Raw genomic sequence first — 19885 nt, forward strand, 5'->3', positions numbered from 1 at the left:
ATCACAGAATGGCACAACGATCATCTAGTTTCAACCCCCTGCTGTGTGCAGGGTCACCAACCACCAGACCAGGCTGCCCAGAGCCACATCCAGCCTGGCCTTGAATGCCTCCAGGGATGGGGCATCCACAACCTCCTTGGGCAACCTGTTCCAGTGTGTCACCACCCTCTGTGTGAAAAACTTCCTCCTAATATCTAACCTAAACCTCCCCTGTCTCAGTTTAATACCATTGCCCTTCCAACCCCTGTGATTCTGTGAAGTATTAACGAGGGACGGATCTAGCACTGAATTCCCGTTTGTACCAGCGACAAATAGGCACTGCCTAGGCACTGACCAGCCGCTCCCTTCCCACCCAGTCCAGCACCACAGCCGAGACGCTCCAAACCACGGCCGCAACAGACAGGCGCGCGCAGGCGGGCGGTGCTGGCGCATGCGCAGCGTCGCTCCCCTTGTGGCTGCGCGGAGGGCACCGCAGGCTTCAAGGAGAGGGCCGGGCCGGGGCGCCTTTCGCTGCCGCCGCCATGTTCTTGTGCGCTGCTCTGCGGGCCGCGGCCGCGCGCTCGGTAAGGGGGCGGTTGCAGGGTGTGGTAGTGGCGGGGTAGCCGGCCGGCCGCGCGGTGCGGGAGGCCGCGGGCAGGGTCTCGGCGCTGCCCTCGCAGGGGAGAGCGGTAAGGCCTGGCCTCGGGGATGGAGCGCTCAGTGCGAGGGCTGCGCTCCGGGCTGCGGTCCAGTCCTCTCACCGTGCTCTCCTTGTGCCTTGAGGCTTTTGCCCGAGTGTGCCTTGTCATGTGGCTCCCTGTGAGCACTCGGGCTGGTGCAGTGCGCTCTATAAGGGATGCAGGAGTGATCTGCACTACAGTTATTTGTGGATTCAAGAGTGCCTTTTGGTCTCTGACAACAGCAGGAAGCGAATTGTTTTCCTGCCTGATGCTCTCAGGCGAGCCAGAACTGGAGAGCAAAAGGGAAATGGGTGCGTGCTGCGAAGTACCTGTAAGGCTGCACGGCACATCCACCCACCTGCAAGGAGTCATTGTGTGACAGGGGAAACCGCTGCTGTCACATGGTAGGTGGGACCGTGTAATGCTGGGATGCTTCATTTGCTTTTACAGCAGAACAGATCTGTTTCATCATCGCAGACACAGGCAGAGGCTATAAAAAGTGAGACTGACTTGTATTATAGGTCTCTCTTCTTGTATTTAAGGTGCTTAGTTTTGTGTATTGTCTTTTGTCTGATGTCAATGTTAGTCAGCAGAGAGAGCTGTAGTAAGGTGTAAATGAGAAAAGCCTCAGTACTGCTGGTACCTTTGCCAGATGTTTGGCTCACCAGTGGTACAGAGTAACAAACTGAAAAATTCTTCATAAAGAGTTTGATGAGGATTTGTATTCAAACTGGTGGAGCGTTTACCAGTTTGAAGTTCAGTCCTTTAAATTCTCTTGATACGCCGTGATAGCTTCGGGCAGTGTAGTAAATATGCTCTCTTGCAGTACAGTAGAAGTCATTGTATTCTTCTCTTGACTTGATTAGGGATGGCAAAATAATGAGTGGCTTACAACTAAAATAGAACTCAAACTGGTTCTGAAAAAGAATATGCAAGTTATAGGCTATCAATACCATCAACTTTGTTTTGTTTGTAGATGAGACAAATCCGATACTTACATAAAACACCAGCATGCAATTCAAGTGGAGGAGCCTTATTTGTGGTAAGTCATCTTCTACCTTGCTGGAAAGGGGATGTGTAACAAGAGGTTAGCATATGCTTTTCTTAATCCTCCTGGAAGTTTCTAATGGGTGCAACTTAGGGCAATCTGATTAGGTTGCAGTTGGGCTTGATGATCTTTAAGGTCTTTTCCAATCTGAGCAGTTCTGTGATTCTATAATTGTTATTAGAGTTGTGATATGTTGTCAAAAGGTTGTACTGTAGTTCTTGGCATAGTGTTTCCTATTTTATGTAGTGAAAACTTCTGTACTAGCAATGCTAGCAGCGCTTGTATGGGATTACTTATTTGTATAATGTTTGATTTTTTTGTTTAAATTTATCACAATATTTCCTCTTTTTTTTCTAATTGAAATTAATTTAATTTGTAACTTGACACTAAACTTCCTGTGGACCCAGTTTCTTGGCTTCTGCAGTTTGCCACAGAATTACCCATAGGTCCATGTCCGGCCGCCTTCACTAGCTGCTGAAAAGTGCAGTTGTTGTTAATGCTTTATGACATACAATAAGTTGAGTAGTGATTCATAATTAAGGCAATTAGACATTACTGTTATACATACAGTAACAGTAATCGCATAAATAAAAGTGTGTGTATACAAACATGTAAAGCAGGTATATTGTGTATCTACCTCTGAAGAGAACCTGAAGCATCTCTGAGAGGAGTGTTCTCTCCCACTCTGCTGCATTTGAAACTGCACCTAGAATTCAGTTCAGCAGCTGTTCAAAAGTTCAAATTTACTGTTTTTCCTCTGTTTATTGGAAATCAGCACTGTACTGGAGAATCAACTGATCTGTTGGAAGAAGGTGTTCAGTGTTTTTGGCTGGATTGTTTTTTTGGTCTTTCTGCAGCTGTCTCCACAGCTTTCACTTTGGATGAAGTTAATGAAGTTACAGTACATGCTTTGTATGCTTTTCCAAACCCTGAACAGGCATTGATAATGTATGGAGTGAGAGCTGTTACTCAAGAAGTACAGAAAACATGAGTGTGGGCTGACAAGTTAGGAAACCTTAAGAGTAGTCTGAGGTGGGTGAAGAAAGCAAAAGGTGTCTTTGGCACACTAATAAATGTTGGTGTTTGGAGTATGATGCTAGATGCTCTGTAAATTCTTCAGCTTTTTGCAAGATTTATCTTACTATGTTAACGATTTGCTGGAGGGGGAGCACAGAAATAGCAAAAGAGAGGTAGAAAAGTTTTGTGCTTTAGTAAGCTTATGATTTGTAACCGTTTTATTTAATATTATCTTCCACTCTTCTTATTTTTATTCCCCATCATATATGTATTTTTTTCTAGAAGAGCATAGAAAATTGTGGGGCGATGGACTTGTTTGTTTTTGTGATGGCCATAAAGCTATGGGAGGTAGATAGCTGCATGTCATTCTGTGTGAACGTTACTGTTTGCCCTAAATACAACTAAAATCTTCAGAGCAATTTTTAGTGCAAAGTTATGACGTTTTTAACACAAGAAATTTCAAGATTGTTTTTTTTTCCAGATTTTGGGTAGGAGGGAGCATAAGGAATACCTTATTTTCTAGAATATCACAAGAAGACCATAGAATCGTTTGAGTTGGAAAGGACCTTTAAGATCATCTAGTCCAACTGTCCCTAGGCAGGTGCAGGTCCCCAGGACAAACACAGGTAGATCAGGTTGCTTATAGCCTGGTCCTACCTAATCTTGAATGTCTTCAGGGATGGGGCATCACCCTCTGGGCAACCTGTTCCAGTGCCTCACCACTCTTATCTTAAAAAACTTCCTTGTATCCAATCTAAATCTCCCCTTTTCCTCTTGTGGTATCACAACAGGCCCTGCTAAAGAGCCTGTCCCCTTCTTTCTTACTCCTTTCTCCTTTAGTTACTGAAAGATACTGAAGATGTCTGCTGTGATTTCTGCAGTGTCAAAAGTTGTTAAAATGTGATTATGGAGGAACAGTGGGTGTACCTGGGAGAAATTCCAACCTCCTGTTGTGATGGTCTTCTTTGTATGTCAGTTTACATAGGAGCACCTGGTTTTGTTTTGCAAAGAACGCTGATTGTGAAACAGCCAAGGGGAGATTACTCAATCATTAAATCCAATCTGGTACCATCACAGGCAACTGTATCGCACTTCCAGAAAGAATATGTCAAATTTTAAATGAGATGGATTGTTTGCACTTAGCCTAAGGAAGGTAATCCAAATCTACCATATTTCTGATAGCAGGGGAAGGGCTACTTTCAAAAATGCTTTTATTTACAATAGTTACCTGTTTTCTTCACATACACCATCTCAATACTTGACTTTTATTGTCTTCATCCTCTGTAACAGCTAAACCTTAGCTCTTATATTTTGTTACTTTCTGGCCATCGGCACAAGGGCCCTTAACACATCAACTGCATTGGTGTGGACTTTGTCACAGGGCTATTCTGTACAGAAGGTTTGACTGCTGTGTTACTGCTTAGCTTGTGATGATGGGCAGTGAAATACTTAGATCTAAGAGCACTTACGCCATTCTTTATTTAGGGGATGTTTATATCTTGAGTTCTGCTACAATAGTGAGTATAGGGTATTCTCTCATTGGAAAAGAAGTGATGAATTTCTTTTTATTGCTGATTTAATACAAACTTATAACAATCTTAAACATCCTCTTGCCTGCAAATGATACAGTTTTCTCATTTTGGTTCAAAGGCACTTAAATCATGTTTACCACAGGGCATACATCAATTGTCAGGTTTCTTTTAGGTAATATATCAACTTCTTTGTAGTGTACATGGAAAACTATATTATTCTAGTTACTTTATTATCAGGAGTAATCAACATGAATTCACCAAGGGCAAATCACACTTGATCAACCTCATAGCCTCCTATGATGTAATCACTAGCTCAGTAGTTGGCAGGAGAGCAGTGGGTGTTGTGTACCTTGGCTTCAGCAAGTGTTTGACATCATCTCCCACAACATCCATGTTGTGAAACTTAGAAAATGTGGGATAGATGAGTGGGCAGCATGGTAGATTGAGAACTGGCTGACTTTCAGAGCTCAGAGGGTTGTTCTTAGTGGTGCAGAGTCTGCTTGGAAGCCTGTAACTAGTGGTGTTCCCCAGGGGTTGGTGCTGGGTCTGGTCTTGCTCAACATCTTCATCAGTGACCAGGATGAAGGGATAGAGTTCACTCTCAGCAACTGTGCTGATGATACAAAGCTGGGAGGATTTGCTGACACACCTGAAGTCTGTGCTGCCATTCAACAAGACTTGGACAGACTGTGGAGCTGGGCAGGGAGGAACCTGATGAGGTTCAACAAGAATAAGTGTAGAGTCCTACACCTGAAGAGGAATAACCATACGTATCAGTACCGGTTAGGAGACAATCTGCTAGAAAGGAGCTCTACAGAGAAGGACCTGGTGGTCCTGGGTAGAGTTTGGCCTTGGTTTTCAGGAAGTAGCTTTAGCTGATACTTACATAATAGTTTGTACTTATCTGTGTACAGGAGGAAGACTTAACATATTTTCTTTTTTTGAGCATTTCTCATATGAGGAAGGCTTAGAGAGCTGGAACTGCTGAAGACATCTGAGTGTATGTAAATGCCTGACAGGAGAATGTAAGAAAGACAAAGCCATGCTCTTTTCAGTGGCACACAAGAGGTTCCCTCTGAAGAGCACGCAGTGCTGTGTGGGTGAAGGAGCATTGACACAGGTTGCTCAGAGGCTCCAGGTCTGCTCCCTGGAGATCTTCAGAAGCTGTCTTGACATGGGCCTGCTCTGGGTGGCCCTGCTGGAGCCACGGTTGGGCTCCACCAGCCTCAGCTCTTCTGGATTCAATGTAATGTGTTAAGTCTGAGTTTGTTCTTCACAGTCTGTATCCTAACAAAGGCACGAAAGCACCCTTACAATTTTGGAGCTAATCAGCTACTGGAAGTCCCAGATAAATCATGTCACATGGATAAACAGAAGACGAAGGAACGTGTGATTGACAAATTTGTAACAGCTCAGAAGGTCTATAAGCTCTAACAGACTGTTCACAGTACTGAATTAGGCAAAGCCCATTTTGGAGACTAGCGTGCAAAAAGCTGTGACATTTTGTTTAGTTCACAATTTGTTTTGTTCACCTGCACAGAATTGGCAGTTGTGGCAGCCTGTAGATTCAGATATCAAGCCTTTATTATACTTATTCATATGTGGGGGGCATTTAAGGGATATCAGTTTAGAAAAGGTGCACATGAATTAAGCGTTCGAGACAATAAGAGAAGTGTTTAATTAATCAAATACACTTGTCTGCTAAAGAAATTGAGTTGAAGTGCAAGTCCAGTAACTGTGGAAGGCAAAACAGCAGCTTGAGATAAAATGGGCATGCACATTCAAGAGGAAAAGTTAAGTTATGGAAGAACTTCTCATGAATCATGGATTATCTGTGCAGCTAAGACCTAGAGCAGATCTGTAAGGGAAAGAAATTATGAGTTGGAGGAAAAAAAATAGACTGGAAGTACTTTGCATCAGTCTCTTTTTTTAAGAACTTTTATTGAAGCCGGTAGAATCACAGAATGGCCAGGGTTGGAAGGGACCTCAAGGATCATGAATTTCCAACCCCCCTGCCACATGCAGGGCCACCAACCTCCCCATTTCATACTAGACCAGGCTGCTCAGGGCCCCATCCAACCTGGCTTTGAACACCTCCAAGGACGGGGCATGCACAACCTCTCTGGGCAGCCTGTTCCAGCACCTCACCACTCTCTCTGTAAAGAATTTCCCCCTGACATCCAACCCAAATCTTTCCTCTCTCAACTTAAAACCATTGCCCCTTGTCCTGCAATTATCAACCCTTTCAAAGAGTTGATTCCCCTCCTGTTCGTAGGCTCCCTTTAGGTACTGAAAGGCTGCTGTGAGGTCACCCTGCAGCCTTCCTTTTTGCAGGCTGAATGAGCCCCGCTCCCTCAGCCTGTCTGTGTAGGAGAGGTGCTCCTGATCATCTTCATGGCTCTCTTCTGGACCCTCTCCATCAGCTCTGTCTGTCTTGTACTGGGGACTCCAGACCTGGACGCAGTACTCCAGATGGGGCCTCACAAGAGCAGAGGGAGACAATCACCTCCCTGTCCCTGCTGGCCACCCCTTTCTGATGGAGCCCAGGATACCATTTGCTTTTTGAGCAGCAAGAGCACACTGCTGGCTCATGTTAAGCTTTTCATCCATTAGGAACCCCAGGTCTTTCTCTGCAGGGCTGCTCTCAAGGATGGCTTCTTCCAGTCTGTATGGATACCTGGGATAAAAGCCCTCATCAACAATACATAAGATGAGTCAAATCCTTTATCTTGAACATTCAGTCTAAAATAGAGGCAACATCTTCCTAAAAGTTGTTTTATGTTACCTTCTAGACAACACAAACAGTACATTCATACTTTGTAACAGCTTACACTGTTCAAAGCAAATCAGTTATTTTCGGTAATTAAGTTATTAAGGCAAGTCATTCTAGGTAGAGAAGTACGTACTGACAGCGTTTTTGTAAGGCTCCCAGCTGCAGAAGGGATACCTATTCTTTAACTTGACAGTGGCAGTAGTACTGTTTGCTTGAGCATATGGACAGGATAAGCCAGGGGAATTAATCACTGGAACACCAGAGAGAAATGGAAGTTGGGTTAGGGGTTTTTCTATGTTAAAATTTCTAAATCCAGGAGTAGCTATGAACCATACAAATTCTGACTGCTGATAGATCTTACCGTACTGCCAGTTTCTTGCAATGTTAAATCGTTCATGAAATCCTTCAGTTCTTAAAAAGGAAAAGAAAAAGTAATGTGGGAATTATAAAATTTGGGTTGTTTGAGAATTAAAGTGAATGTCAAAGTAGGTTTCTTTTTTCCTCCTAAATACATTTCCTTAAAGGCTTGAATTGTTAGTTGATTATGTATTTCTTTTAGTTATAAACCTTGAGTACAGCTTGTTTTTGTGTACGCTTTCCATTTAATTTGAAATGTTCCCAGTTTGAAAACAGCGTAAAGTTTGGAATTAATGTCAGCTATGGGTATGTCAAAGATACCATAATGAGCAACTTTGTGTTCTGCATAGGCTTCTCTAGGGAGTAAGGATCAGAACTAAAACTGGGCTGTAGTAAAATGTCAATTTTTTCAAGACTTCCAAACTTGTATTTTCTAAACACACAAATTAGAACTGATTTCCATTTGATGCTTTTTAAGAAGACCACCTTACAAGTAATATGATGAACTGCCATATTTTGGAACTATGAATTGAAGGTTCTGCTTGTTCCATTCTGATTCAGAATTCCTTTTTCACACAGAGGGTGGTGACGCACTGGAACAGGTTGCCCAAGGAGGTTGTGGATGCCCCATCCCTGGAGGCATTCAAGGCCAGGCTGGATGTGGCTCTGGGCAGCCTGGTCTGGTGGTTGGCGACCCTGCACATAGCAGGGGGTTGAAACTAGGTGATCATTGTGGTCCTCTTCAGCCCAGGACATTCTGTGATTCCATGAAATCTATCTAAGAAGTTGAAATTGGTTAAAAAAAAATTGAAAATATGAAGATAGCTTACTAGTACATTCAGCCATTCTATTTATGTAGCAAGATACTTGGTAATTAAGTTTTTGGCATTTTGTGTCTTATGAGAAAAGGAAAATAGGCTATTATTGTTTATTAAGGTACTAACTAAAGGACTCCTAAATCTGCTTGTGATGAGTTTGAACGCAATTGCCAAAATACATCAACTGTTCCAAATGTCTGTTTTGAAAGTGACACCACTTTGCAGAAGAAATAATTACTTGAATAGGAAATAACAGGAATAAGTTACTGTTTTCTTTTTTAAGAGTGATGAAGTAATTATGAATGTTTCTGATGACTTTCTTACAGATGGTTAGTCATTTATGGTTGAGTACTATTAAATTTTTATCTGGAATGTATCAAATGAGTTTTGTTGAGGTAACTCCACTGTAACTGTCTAATGAAATAATTTGCAATGGTAAATCTGTCCTGAATAATTTCCTGACAACACTATTTCTTCTTCTTCTGAAGCACAGAGATAGTCCTGAGAATAATCCAGATACTCCCTTTGAGTTCACACCTGAAAACAAGAAGGTAGGCAGACAAAAAAACCAAAAACATAAATATGCAAACTTTGTGTTTAGCTTATCACTGATTGTTTTTTGTTTTTTAATCTTTCTAAAGCGAATAGAAGCAATCGTAAGCAGTTACCCAGGGGGACACAAATCTGCAGCTGTCATGGCAGTGCTAGATCTGGCGCAGAGACAGCATGGATGGTTGCCCATATCGGCTATGAACAAGGTATTTAGTGCTGAATTATCTTTCAGGCATAAAATCTGACTCGTAATAGTAGAATACAACTGTTTGGTTTTTTTTCTAATTGAAGTGTTCTAATGCAGGAATTTACGCTTGGCACAGAATTGCGAGAATTCCCTCTGAGACTGCATTAAAAAAAAAAAAGAAAATAATGCATGAAACTCTTGGGTCTGTTTATGTGATGCTACCTCACTGCTAGGAACTGAACAGAACAAAAATTATGTGGGCCTAAATTAGACAGGCTCTTCCCAGAATTATCCTGAATGTAGCATCAGAAACTTGAAAGACATTCATGCTGAATTTGGAGGAAAGAGAAGGGTGATGATGACAATGCTTTTTCATGTCCCCTTTACATCAGTGGTGCTGTGCACGGCCAGGATTGTACTTCATCTCTAGGCCTGTAGAAAGATCCACGAAGCATGCAGTGATGTAGTGTTCGGAATGTGTATTTCATAATGCTTCATAGCAAATATCAGTAAGACTAGTTTCTTATCAAATTATCTATTAATATTGTTTAAGAAAAAAGCAAGCAGCTGCAGTCTTCCACAGTGACAGTAAATAGCAATAAATAATTCAGTTTTTCTGTTCATACAAATTACTCTCACTTTGTGTTACAGGCTGGCATATCAGTTTTCAAATGAAATGTTTGAAGTTCAGTCAAGATAAGCTAAAAGAGGGTTGTGATCATTACAGAAGTTACTGAGTATGAGTGAAGTACTCCTATAAAAGGGCAAATTGTCTGCTACTGTTCCTACTACACTGGATAAAGCCACAAATCTCCATCACTACTGAATGGGATAAGTCTTGTTTGTTAATTTTGTGAGTGGTATTATGTTGGAATGACCTTTGAAGCAAGGCTTTAAATCACGTACTTTCTGTGGCTTGATACTGGAATATAAAACAGCTACGCTTTAGGAAATACAGTCAGTTCTCAACCTGAACAGTCTGCCAGAGTTCCAGGTTAATGCGATAAAGGATACTTGCACCAGAACTGGCTCACGAGTAGTGCATCACTGTGTATTTGCTAGCTGTGATTCAGTGGTGTTTTTAGGGCCAGGCCTGCTATTGTCACAGTACCCCAGGTACCCCAGGCAGCCTGCTGTCTCTGAATTAGGTGAGTGTAGTACTGCCTCTATGTGTTTCCTTTGATAAAAAGCTGAAGTGGGTTAGTGTGGGCAGATTCATATGAGTTCATTCATTCATACAGCAAGAGTGCAAGTACGCTACAAGCTGGAGCTGACAATGAAAGCTGGAATCCAGCTGATCCTTGAAACTAGCCTGTTTATGATGCTGGACGAGGACTGACCTCAGTTCCTTACTGTGCTAATCCTTGGCTTAGTGGAGCTTGTGCTCAGACAAAGTTGACTCCAATCAGAGTAACTCCGGTGTTTTCTCTTAGCGCTTAAGAAAAGTGCACAAAGTTGTGCTTTGATACACATCCCCATTTTTCTATTTACTTGGAGTACCAAAGCCCCTGTTACTGCACATACAGAACAGGTGACCTGACTGAAATGATTTCATAAATGCCTTATTGATGCCCTCTGATGCCTTATTCAAATAGTGTCTGTTTTCCCCTTATTATAGGTTGCAGAAATTTTAGAAATGCCTCCCATGAGAGTGTATGAAGTAGCAACCTTCTATACAATGTATAATCGTAAACCTGTTGGGAAATACCATATCCAGGTCTGCACTACCACGCCTTGTATGCTGCGAGACTCTGACAGCATTTTAGAAGCCATAAAGAAGAAACTTGGTATGATACACATTTGTAATATCCTTCCTTATATACGCATATGTATTTTTTACACTGGTTTAATGATGCGTTGCTACCTAACTGAAGCAAAAGTCTTCATATGGTGGGGGCAGTGCAAGAATATTTAGTATTTGGAGTGAAATTATCATCAAATAAGCACTTGAACATATTCAAAAATGAAGAAGAAATGCCAAATCCAAATATTTCAGTACAGTAGGACAAATAAGGCCATTGTCAAGAGTGTCAATTAGTGGTCTTCAAGTGGTTTTAAAGCAGTTTGCTAGGAAATGAATTATTCTAATATGACTCTTGGACTGAGAATTAAGCCCTATCCAATATACAGAAGAAGACTCTAAAAGCTGTATCACTTTATATGCAAAATGAGATTTTTAAGGCACATTCTATATGAAACATATTGGTGAGGTTTTTTTTCCAACCTACTTAAGTGAATAGAATTTATAAATTTCTCATGGGAGAAGTGAGTTGAGAGTTCTGCATCATATAGGGTGTAAGGAGAACTCTCGGGTTTGTGTTTTTTCTCTCACTGAATGATTATGAGGGAAAGAGAGGGTAAGGTCAACAACTAACAACTTTTCCCATTCTATACATTTAGAAGCTGTGCTGACGTTTCATGAGAACCACTGTGCTAAGAGCTGCAGAGCAGTTGCTTGTAATATTCCTCCTCCTATGTTGTTGTCTGGAAAAGGCATCTTCAGATTAAATTTGTCCTGGTTTGTTGTTGCATAAATTGTTTAATTTTAATTAAAACTTGGTTTGAAAAATCAAAGGAAGGGCAACTTCTTGTAATTAAGGTCGTTTATGTAGTTCTTACTGATTTGCAATCAAACATTTACTAGTTTTTGCTCCTTTCTATTAACTATGGAGGAAATTTGCAGCTTGGTGTTTACTTTCCACAGACTATTCTGGCAAGCTCAGACTCAGATGTTATTTTTGGTAACCTGCCCTCTGGCAAAGCCTGTATCTTTAGTGGTGATATCACTAGGACAGAAACACGTCATGGAAGCTAAGCATGTGTACAGAGTTGTTCAGGAAAGAAGCTTCTGTGTAATAACTTGGAAGTTGTTTATGAATTTGTACCAAGTCTTACTGCTTACATCTTGGTTAACTTGGAGATCCAGTAATGAATACGAATGCGTTTAATATCAACAACACATGAAAGCTCTGTCTTCCTTATTTTTCCATTCTGCATATCAGTTCTTCCTGAGTAGAGCTGTTTTGTTTTTCAGAACTGTCATTTTAAGATTATTTTTCAATAAAACAAACCTGTAAGTCTGCTCTCAAAAACATGTCCAAAGACTGACTTCACAGTTTATTAGAACCTTTAACAGAAAACTTTTGGACTTGTCTAAGAGGATTTAACTGTATCAGTGCTTTGGTAGCTGAAGTACAAATAATGAGAAAATTATGATGGGATCAATAATGAATATTCTAATGTTGTTCCATACCCATTGCTGAACCTAATATTTTTTTTTTTTTTTTTTTTAGGTATTAAAGTTGGGGAAACAACACCTGATAAACTCTTCACACTGATAGAAGTGGAATGCTTAGGTGCTTGTGTAAATGCACCAATGGTACAAATAAATGACAACTATTATGTAAGTACTTTACATAGTATGTATAAGTGTATATGTAAGTGTGTGTATATATATATAAAGAAACTAAAATTCTTGGGTAGGCTGTTTCCATTCTTTCAGATTCTGGTTTTCTTATTTTGAATTCCTATTGGCAGGGACAGCTTTTAACTTAGTATCTTTTACTTTCTTGGCTTCTTCCTAGAACGCTTCATCTGTATGATAATGTACTGGTGCCTCCTGGTTTCTATACAAACACACTGTGTTAATGCTTCTGTTTTTGTAATGAGATGATGAGATCATGGATATTCTTGTGGAAGTAGTGTTTTGGCATACTTAGATAGTAGAATGAACTTTCTCACAGGTGGCTTTCAGACTGAGAATGTTGTTTTTTCCTTTTGGTTTTTTTTAAGCAGCTGTATATCACAGCCTTGCACTGTAGTTTCCAAATTTTAATTTATATCGTTCACTCAACAAGTCACTAAAATGCATCATCTGCTGAAAAGTCAGCTTGTTTTTGCATTTCCACACAGTGAAACCAGCTCTCCTAAAATGTATAGATTCAACAGGATTCTGTATATGTTTTGCTGTAGGTTTTCTATGTTGTTGTTTTGGTCATTTGAAATAATGCAGACAGTTTATACTCTTGATGCACCAACAGTCTGCTTTTGTCATTAAGCAGTGTTATAATGGAATGGAAGAAAAAGATTTCTGCTGCATAGGGTTGTATAGACACTGTGAAGAAAGTCCAGAAAGTATTGCATTTGGTGGCATAAAGCAAAATGTTATTTTCTGTTGTGCTTTTTTCCTGCTGCAAAGAAAAACTTTGTGTCAGTCATGTTTTTAAAGGGTTTGAAAGAATGTAAAGTTAACAAAAGTCCAAACTACTGCTAAGCAGGATGCTCAGAGCTAAGATTATGGAACATTAACATTAATAAACGATTACTAAAGCTCTAAAATGTAGTGCTTGACAGCATACAATTTCTACTGACAGTCACTTGGGCAGCCAGTTGGTTTTTACTATACAGAAATATGAAGCTTATTGTTAGTTCATAGCACGGATTCAACATGTTACCAGTATGGATGACCATACAGAATGGCAGTGCGTGTCTAACTCACTGCATCACACCTAAACACTGATTTTGGTATTTCATTTTTTTTAAGCATGAGGTTGTTATATCGTGTGTGCCATTTCTCCCATTTAACAACTGTTTGGTTCTGCTGAATGGAAGTTGCATTGTTTCTCTTCTTCAGAGCCTCTCTTTAGGTGTACCACTTTAAAATTTTGATCCTCTTCAGAATATCTTATCTATACAAAGAATTGTAAGAGGCAAAATTTCTTACTTCATAGCTTAAGAATAGAAATCACTGAAATTCTACAGTATTATCTAGAGGGTTAGTTCCCAATACTTGTTAGCTGGAAGTGATGACTTCTGCTGAAGAGTTAAAAAAAGTATTAGAAGATGTGTGGTGTTGCATTTCTGAAGTATCTGCTACACAATACTACTTAATTACCAAGTGATGGAAAGCAAATTCAGATTTTTCTTTTATCAAGCCTTTATTTGCATTTGTAAAGTAATGGCCATACTTATTCTGGGCATCTGTTCAAAGCCAGTTGCACCATGGTAAGCTTATGTTGGATATCAGGAGAAACTTCATTACAGAAAGAGTTGTTAAGCACTGGAATAGGCTCCCCAGGGAGGTGGTTGAGCCACCATCCCTGGATGTGTTTAGAAACCATTTGGATGTGGTGCTTAGAGACATGATTTAGCAGAGGGTTGTTAGAGTTAGGGTAGAATAGTTAGGTTATGGTTGGACTTGATGATCTTTAAGGTCTTCTCCAACCTAAGCAATTCTATGATTCTATGATTTGGAAGTCTTTTCTTATCAGCCTCTTCTTCAAAGCCTTCTGTAATAGTTTTGGATGACATATCACTGATGCTGTTCACGCTTATGGTTATTCCTTCTCTTCTACAACATCTACAATTTCCAGTGTATATGAAGGCTATGTGTTTGCAGAGAACAAAAGCCATGTTTTCTAATAGCTCCATCGTTTCTGAGCAGAGATAAACACTGGGAGTGCTGTTACGACATGGCAACAGTCTTTTCATAGGCCATCAATGAATCTGTGGTTAGGTCAGTGTGTTCTTTCCAGTATGTTAAAGTACTTTTTTCCTACTTTGACATAGTAGGAAAAAGGGAACATGATAATAAGAGTAAAATGAAATTCACGTATTTTTCATTTTGGATACTGTCTTGACTTACACAATGATGTGTGAAGTTAAATTTATTTATTTTATTATTTATTTATTTTTAATAGTTGCCTACCTCTAAATCTGGAATTTTTTATTAGATATGTAGTAAGTTTAGAATGGTCGGTTGGAAAGTATGATCCTGGCTGAATGCTATTTTTGAGCTTCAGACTTCTGAATTATGGCCCACTTGGATGCCAAAGGAATTTATGCATTCAATAAATAGAGCATTTAAATAAGGGTTATTTAATTTCTTTAGAACTGTTCTGTTGTACTGCACCCAGTATTTTTTTTTTGTCACAACCAATGCCAGTTTGCAGTATGTGCAACAACACTGCATATAATGGGTAGCCAAAGATCCAGCTCACTAATATACTAAGGAAGCCAAAACCTCAAGCCCATGTTAGAGACGACCACTGTGAACAGTTTGTTTTAATTTAATTTTGTGCAACCATACATAAGAACAATATTGAAGTTTATATTTTATGTTGTAATTAAGGTGTTAGGTCTCCTGATTCTTCAAACCCGTTACATGTATGTTAATGGACAGGATCAAAGTTACCTATGATAGGATCTCAACTATGAGAACCACTAATCTGATTAATTGTAAATGCTGCAATTAATACAATTAACAAATTTGCTGACTTTTTATCGTCTTTTTTTTCTTTAACAGGAAGATTTAACTCCCAAAGATATTGAAGACATAATTGATGAGCTAAAGGCTGGTAAAGCTCCCAGACCCGGCCCAAGGTACGCCATATTTGTATAACAGTGGCCAACTACTTGAAGGCTTCTCCTCTTGAGAATGAAAACTAAATTCCTGTTAAAGCTATTTGTCTTTGCAGATCTTTTTGACTTAGAATATGTAGAAAGAGCAGTGGATGGACTAATGTCATGTTCCTGATGACAGGCTATAGGATAATCAAATGGGAACGCATCAGTTTTGACTTATAACCTAATAGGTGAATGGCATTGCCCATTGTTTTCTGTTTGTTTTTGTTTTTGTTTTTTTTTGCCTAGATGATGGAAGTCAACAAATACCAGAAAGATCTGACATCTGTGAAAGGCTTATTATGGAGCTTTACATACTTATTATTTCCTATTGTTCTGTGTTAGTCCAAATACACAGGTGTATGAATGGCAGAATTAATTAGCACTGTTTGACTTAGGTGTCTTTTTTATTCCTACTCCTATAATTTTATTTTTTTTAGAGTACGAGGATAATCTTGAAGTTACATTTTCTAAATACAGGGATGCATCTTTAACAAAAATATGACTGATACAATTGGATTTTGCTTTTGGGATTACTGGAACCAACATTGCTTTTCTGCATATCTATAAATAAATAAAAAATCCTATCTTGCATTTCATTTGCAAAGCTATTTGACACTACTTGAATTTGGAAGCCTTTTGTTTTAAGGGTAGCATCCCACATTTCTGAAGCGTGAATAAGAACAAATGAAAGAAGTGGCTTCAGCTTTAAGCCATTTTGTAACTATATTCTATCCAGTGATTAAACAGTGTCCAAATACCAGTAGTGAATGAATACAATATCATAGAATACCAGTAGTGAATGAAACTGCTGTTGTTTTTCAGGAGCGGACGTTTTTCTTGTGAGCCAGCTGGTGGCCTAACATCTCTGACTGAACCACCCAAAGGACCAGGTTTTGGAGTTCGAGCTGACCTCTGAGGAGTTTTGTAATATATGTTAAACCGTCTGGAAATAAAGTAATTGTAATCACAGTAAAATGAAGTACGGTTAATATTTGGGGGGGAAGAGGGAGGAAGCAAAAGGAATTGGTTACCATGATCTAAACTGCTGCGATGCTTAATCATCATTCAGATTATCAAAAAGTGCTTCTGTAGACCACAAAGTGACTTGCTGAATGAGTCCATTTGTGATCAGTGATGCATCAGTCATCTTTTCATTTACCACTAAAAATTCTTATAACTACTTTTGAGTTACTTTGGAAAAAGTAATAAAGCTGGCCAAATTCCAAATTTGGCAAGCTAATTTTAAGAACCAATATAGAAGTGTGTGTGAAATTGAAGTATTTCTCCTGATTAAAAAATGCTAAAGGCAATTAAAAAAAAAAAAAGACTGATCTGCAAATCATTTGCCTGAAAAAGAATAACTTCTTTATTGCCAGATGCAAACCTAATACACCACTGCTCAAACTGAATAGTGTAGGGGCAGCTATAGAACTGAAATAATTTGAAGAGGAATAAAGCAAGTAACTACTACTCTGTCACCATCTCAAGTTCAGGTTTTGATGAAATTTAAGCATTTAAAAATTTCAAATATCTCAACTAGAAATATACAAGCTACTGCAATACTGGTTATGTGTAATTGCTTACTAGCTACAAAATTATTAGAATTAGAATTTTACACTAATAGTAAATCCAATCACAGAATACACTTAGTGAATTTCACAATAACTTATGCAGGAATGTGAGGATTTTTGATTGTTGCAGAAGAGCTCTAGAATAGTGCAATAATTAATATTTCCATATCCTCTTCAATATCCTTGAATAGCTCTAGGTACATTTTTTGTTTTTGCTAGTAGTATTAAGGATTTTAGATTATACAAATACTATAGAGACAGTTTCCACTATTCTCAACCCTAAATAGTAGATTACTGATAATAATTCCAGGCAGCTGACACTAACATGCCAAATAAATAAAACAGCTCTGCAGTTTCAATTCTACTGTTCAGTACCTTGAACTGTAAAAGTCATGGCTGGTGACTTAAATGAAAAATGAGTTAACTACAGCAAAAGCCAGTATGTGTTCCTTAAGCTGGTAAAGCTGCAGTAACAGAACCTATTACAGAGGGAAAGATGAAAGAATTTACATGCTGTACTCATTCTGTACAAGTAAAAGCACTTTAACTGTGGTGGGAAAAAAAGACAACTTAGAGCAAAGAAAGTTTTAAGAAAAATAGGTTGAGTCTTGGGAAAGAAAAGTGGAGTTTTCTAATAAGGAAGCAGAAGACACACAAAGAATCCATTGGGCAGAGAGTGGGTGGTAGTTTTTTTCCTTTGGTAAAAATGGAATAAAGTTAGGAGTAATAGGAAACTCCACTAGTTGACACTGGATAATGGAAAGGATTTCTGTGACCTCCATAATTGAAAAATGTTACCTGGAATTATCCTGTCAAATAGGAAGAAGCAATGAAATTCAGTTCTGTCTGTAGAGTAAATTAAAGTGGGCTTATGAGCTGATTTGCTGGTTATCTGCTAGATGCCAGCACACGTGCATTCAGTGGCATGACACTGTTCTAAGAATTTGCAAAAGATTCCTATCTTCAGATTTTAGTACTTCAGTTTGAGATTTGCAGTCTTTCACTTACAGCCATGACAGTTTGACCAGCTGCTGCAATGCTTATCTTGATTCAGCCCAGTAGTTTTCACAGCTGATGATAGAAGACGTTTGGCTTGGAAAGGCAGATCAAGGGAAGTACTGCACAAGTCAACACAGTTCAGCTACAAAGGAGTTTTGCAGCTGTGCTATGTGGAAAGGAGGGTCTCTGGAGCCAAGGAGAAGAAACAAATGTAAAGGCAGCTATTCCAAGATTCTTCCCTGTGAATATCCACCAACTTAAATGCAGCTCTTGGAACTGCACGATACCTGTACAAGGAGTATGCAGTATTACAGCATGCACTACACCTGCAGCCTGTCATTGCTGGAGGATGAATCATACTGTGCCTTATATAGTACTGTGAGAAGAACAAACACTCTGTCTTGGGAAATACTTACTGCCTTGGGAAATACTCCACTCGGGCTGACAGTCTGTAGCTTGCCTGCACGTCAGCCTGCCTGCACCTCAAGCAATGACCTCTGTAATCAACCAAACATAAAAGAACATGAGGTAAATGCAGCTCCCTTTTATTGCATGGTCACTGGCATCTGCTTACCTGCTTCTGGTCAGCTGATAGCACATGATGCATTGCTTGCATCAGAGATGAAAGGATGGCAGCTGTGTTACAAAACATGACCAGTACAATAAACTCCTGAAAGCAAATTAGACACATTTACCTAAACAACATGACGTGCAGCATGGGAGCATTTGGGCTATGTGATGCCAGCCTCCACCAGCAGCAGGCCACGTAAGGGATGCGCAACAATAGTTAGCCTTCATGAAAGTAAGGCATTCCTGCACAGATTGTGGAGTCTCATCTGGAGATATTCAAGGCCCACCTGGAAACTTTCCTGAGGAACCTACCAGAGGGAATCCGCTTTAGCAGGGGATTGGGCTTGAATCCCAGAGGTCCCTCCCAACTCCTATGGCTCTGTGATTTCCCATAGCACGTTGCACAGAAGGAGGTAAGCACCTGCTTCTTAGCTGCCTCTCTATTTGTGCCAGCACTTCTGCCCATCAGAAATGGGGGGCACGAGGAACAGGACACAGTCTGAGAGCGACAGGACAGGGGGGAATGGCTTTAAACTAACAGAGAGAGATTTAAGTTAGTAAGAAAATCCCCCAGAGGGCAGTGAGATGCTGGCATACCTGCCATGTAAGCTGTGGTGCCCCATTCCTGGAGGTCCTCAGGGCCAGGTTGGATGGGGCCCTGGGCAGGTGAGCTGCTGGGTGGCAGCCCTGCCCATGGCATGGGGTTGGTCCCCTCCAATCTAAGCCATTCTGACACACCTTTGGTTCTAGGAAAGAGCAATAGAACCATATTTTCAATTATTCTTTTTATCACAGAGACACATTACTACTCCTTACTATACCCCATAGATTGCTCAAGTAAAGTAACAGAACACCTGCCCATTCAATTTAAAAATGTTTAAATTTTCAAAGCATCCTTTGATTCTGAATAAGTCATATTTGTGGATAGTATACACGAAGGAATTCTTAAGGGATATTTCTGTTTAAAGACCAGCAGCAGGCTCGAGCTTCACACTGCAGTGCATGCCCGGCTCCGGAGCGCAGACCCGTAGCTCCCTCACGAGATGAAGACCCAGAGAAGCGGGATGGGTGACGGAAACGAAGCGAGGCACCGGCCAGGCGGAGGTGGGCAGAGGCCCGGCTCCCTCAGGCACCCGCACTGACAGCCCTCCCCGTGCCCACGAGCCGCCAGCACCGCGCTCCGCACCGCCTCATTTGGATGCGCGGCGCCCTCCGGGTCGCGCATGCGCACTACGCCGGCTGTTAAAACTCACTGCGCCATCGCCGCCGGAAAACCCCTCCCTGGAGAAGGAGCGGCTGCGCCGCTGGGGCGGGAGGAGGCGGCCGCCGGTCCGGGGCGGCTCCTCGTCCCGCGGCCGTGCTTGTGCCCCGTCCGTTTACCCCGTCCCCGCCCGGTA

The 19885-nt window shown here is 40.5% G+C and overlaps 1 protein-coding gene across 1 annotated transcript; it reads left to right on the forward strand.

Moving 5' to 3' along the window:
• Positions 1-521: 521 nt before the first annotated feature.
• NDUFV2 (NADH:ubiquinone oxidoreductase core subunit V2) lies at positions 522-16323 on the forward strand (the record flags this gene model as incomplete). Its single annotated transcript, XM_079533193.1, has 8 exons — positions 522-563; positions 1636-1701; positions 8693-8755; positions 8846-8962; positions 10562-10730; positions 12237-12346; positions 15248-15324; positions 16171-16323. The coding sequence occupies 8 exons, from the start codon at positions 522-524 to the stop codon at positions 16262-16264; spliced, it is 738 nt and encodes a 245-aa protein (XP_079389319.1). The 3' UTR covers positions 16265-16323.
• Between the last annotated feature and the right edge of the window lie 3562 nt (positions 16324-19885).

This window comes from Tetrao urogallus (assembly GCF_951394365.1).
Source record: "Tetrao urogallus genome assembly, chromosome: 3".
NCBI classification, from domain to species: Eukaryota; Metazoa; Chordata; class Aves; order Galliformes; family Phasianidae; genus Tetrao; species Tetrao urogallus.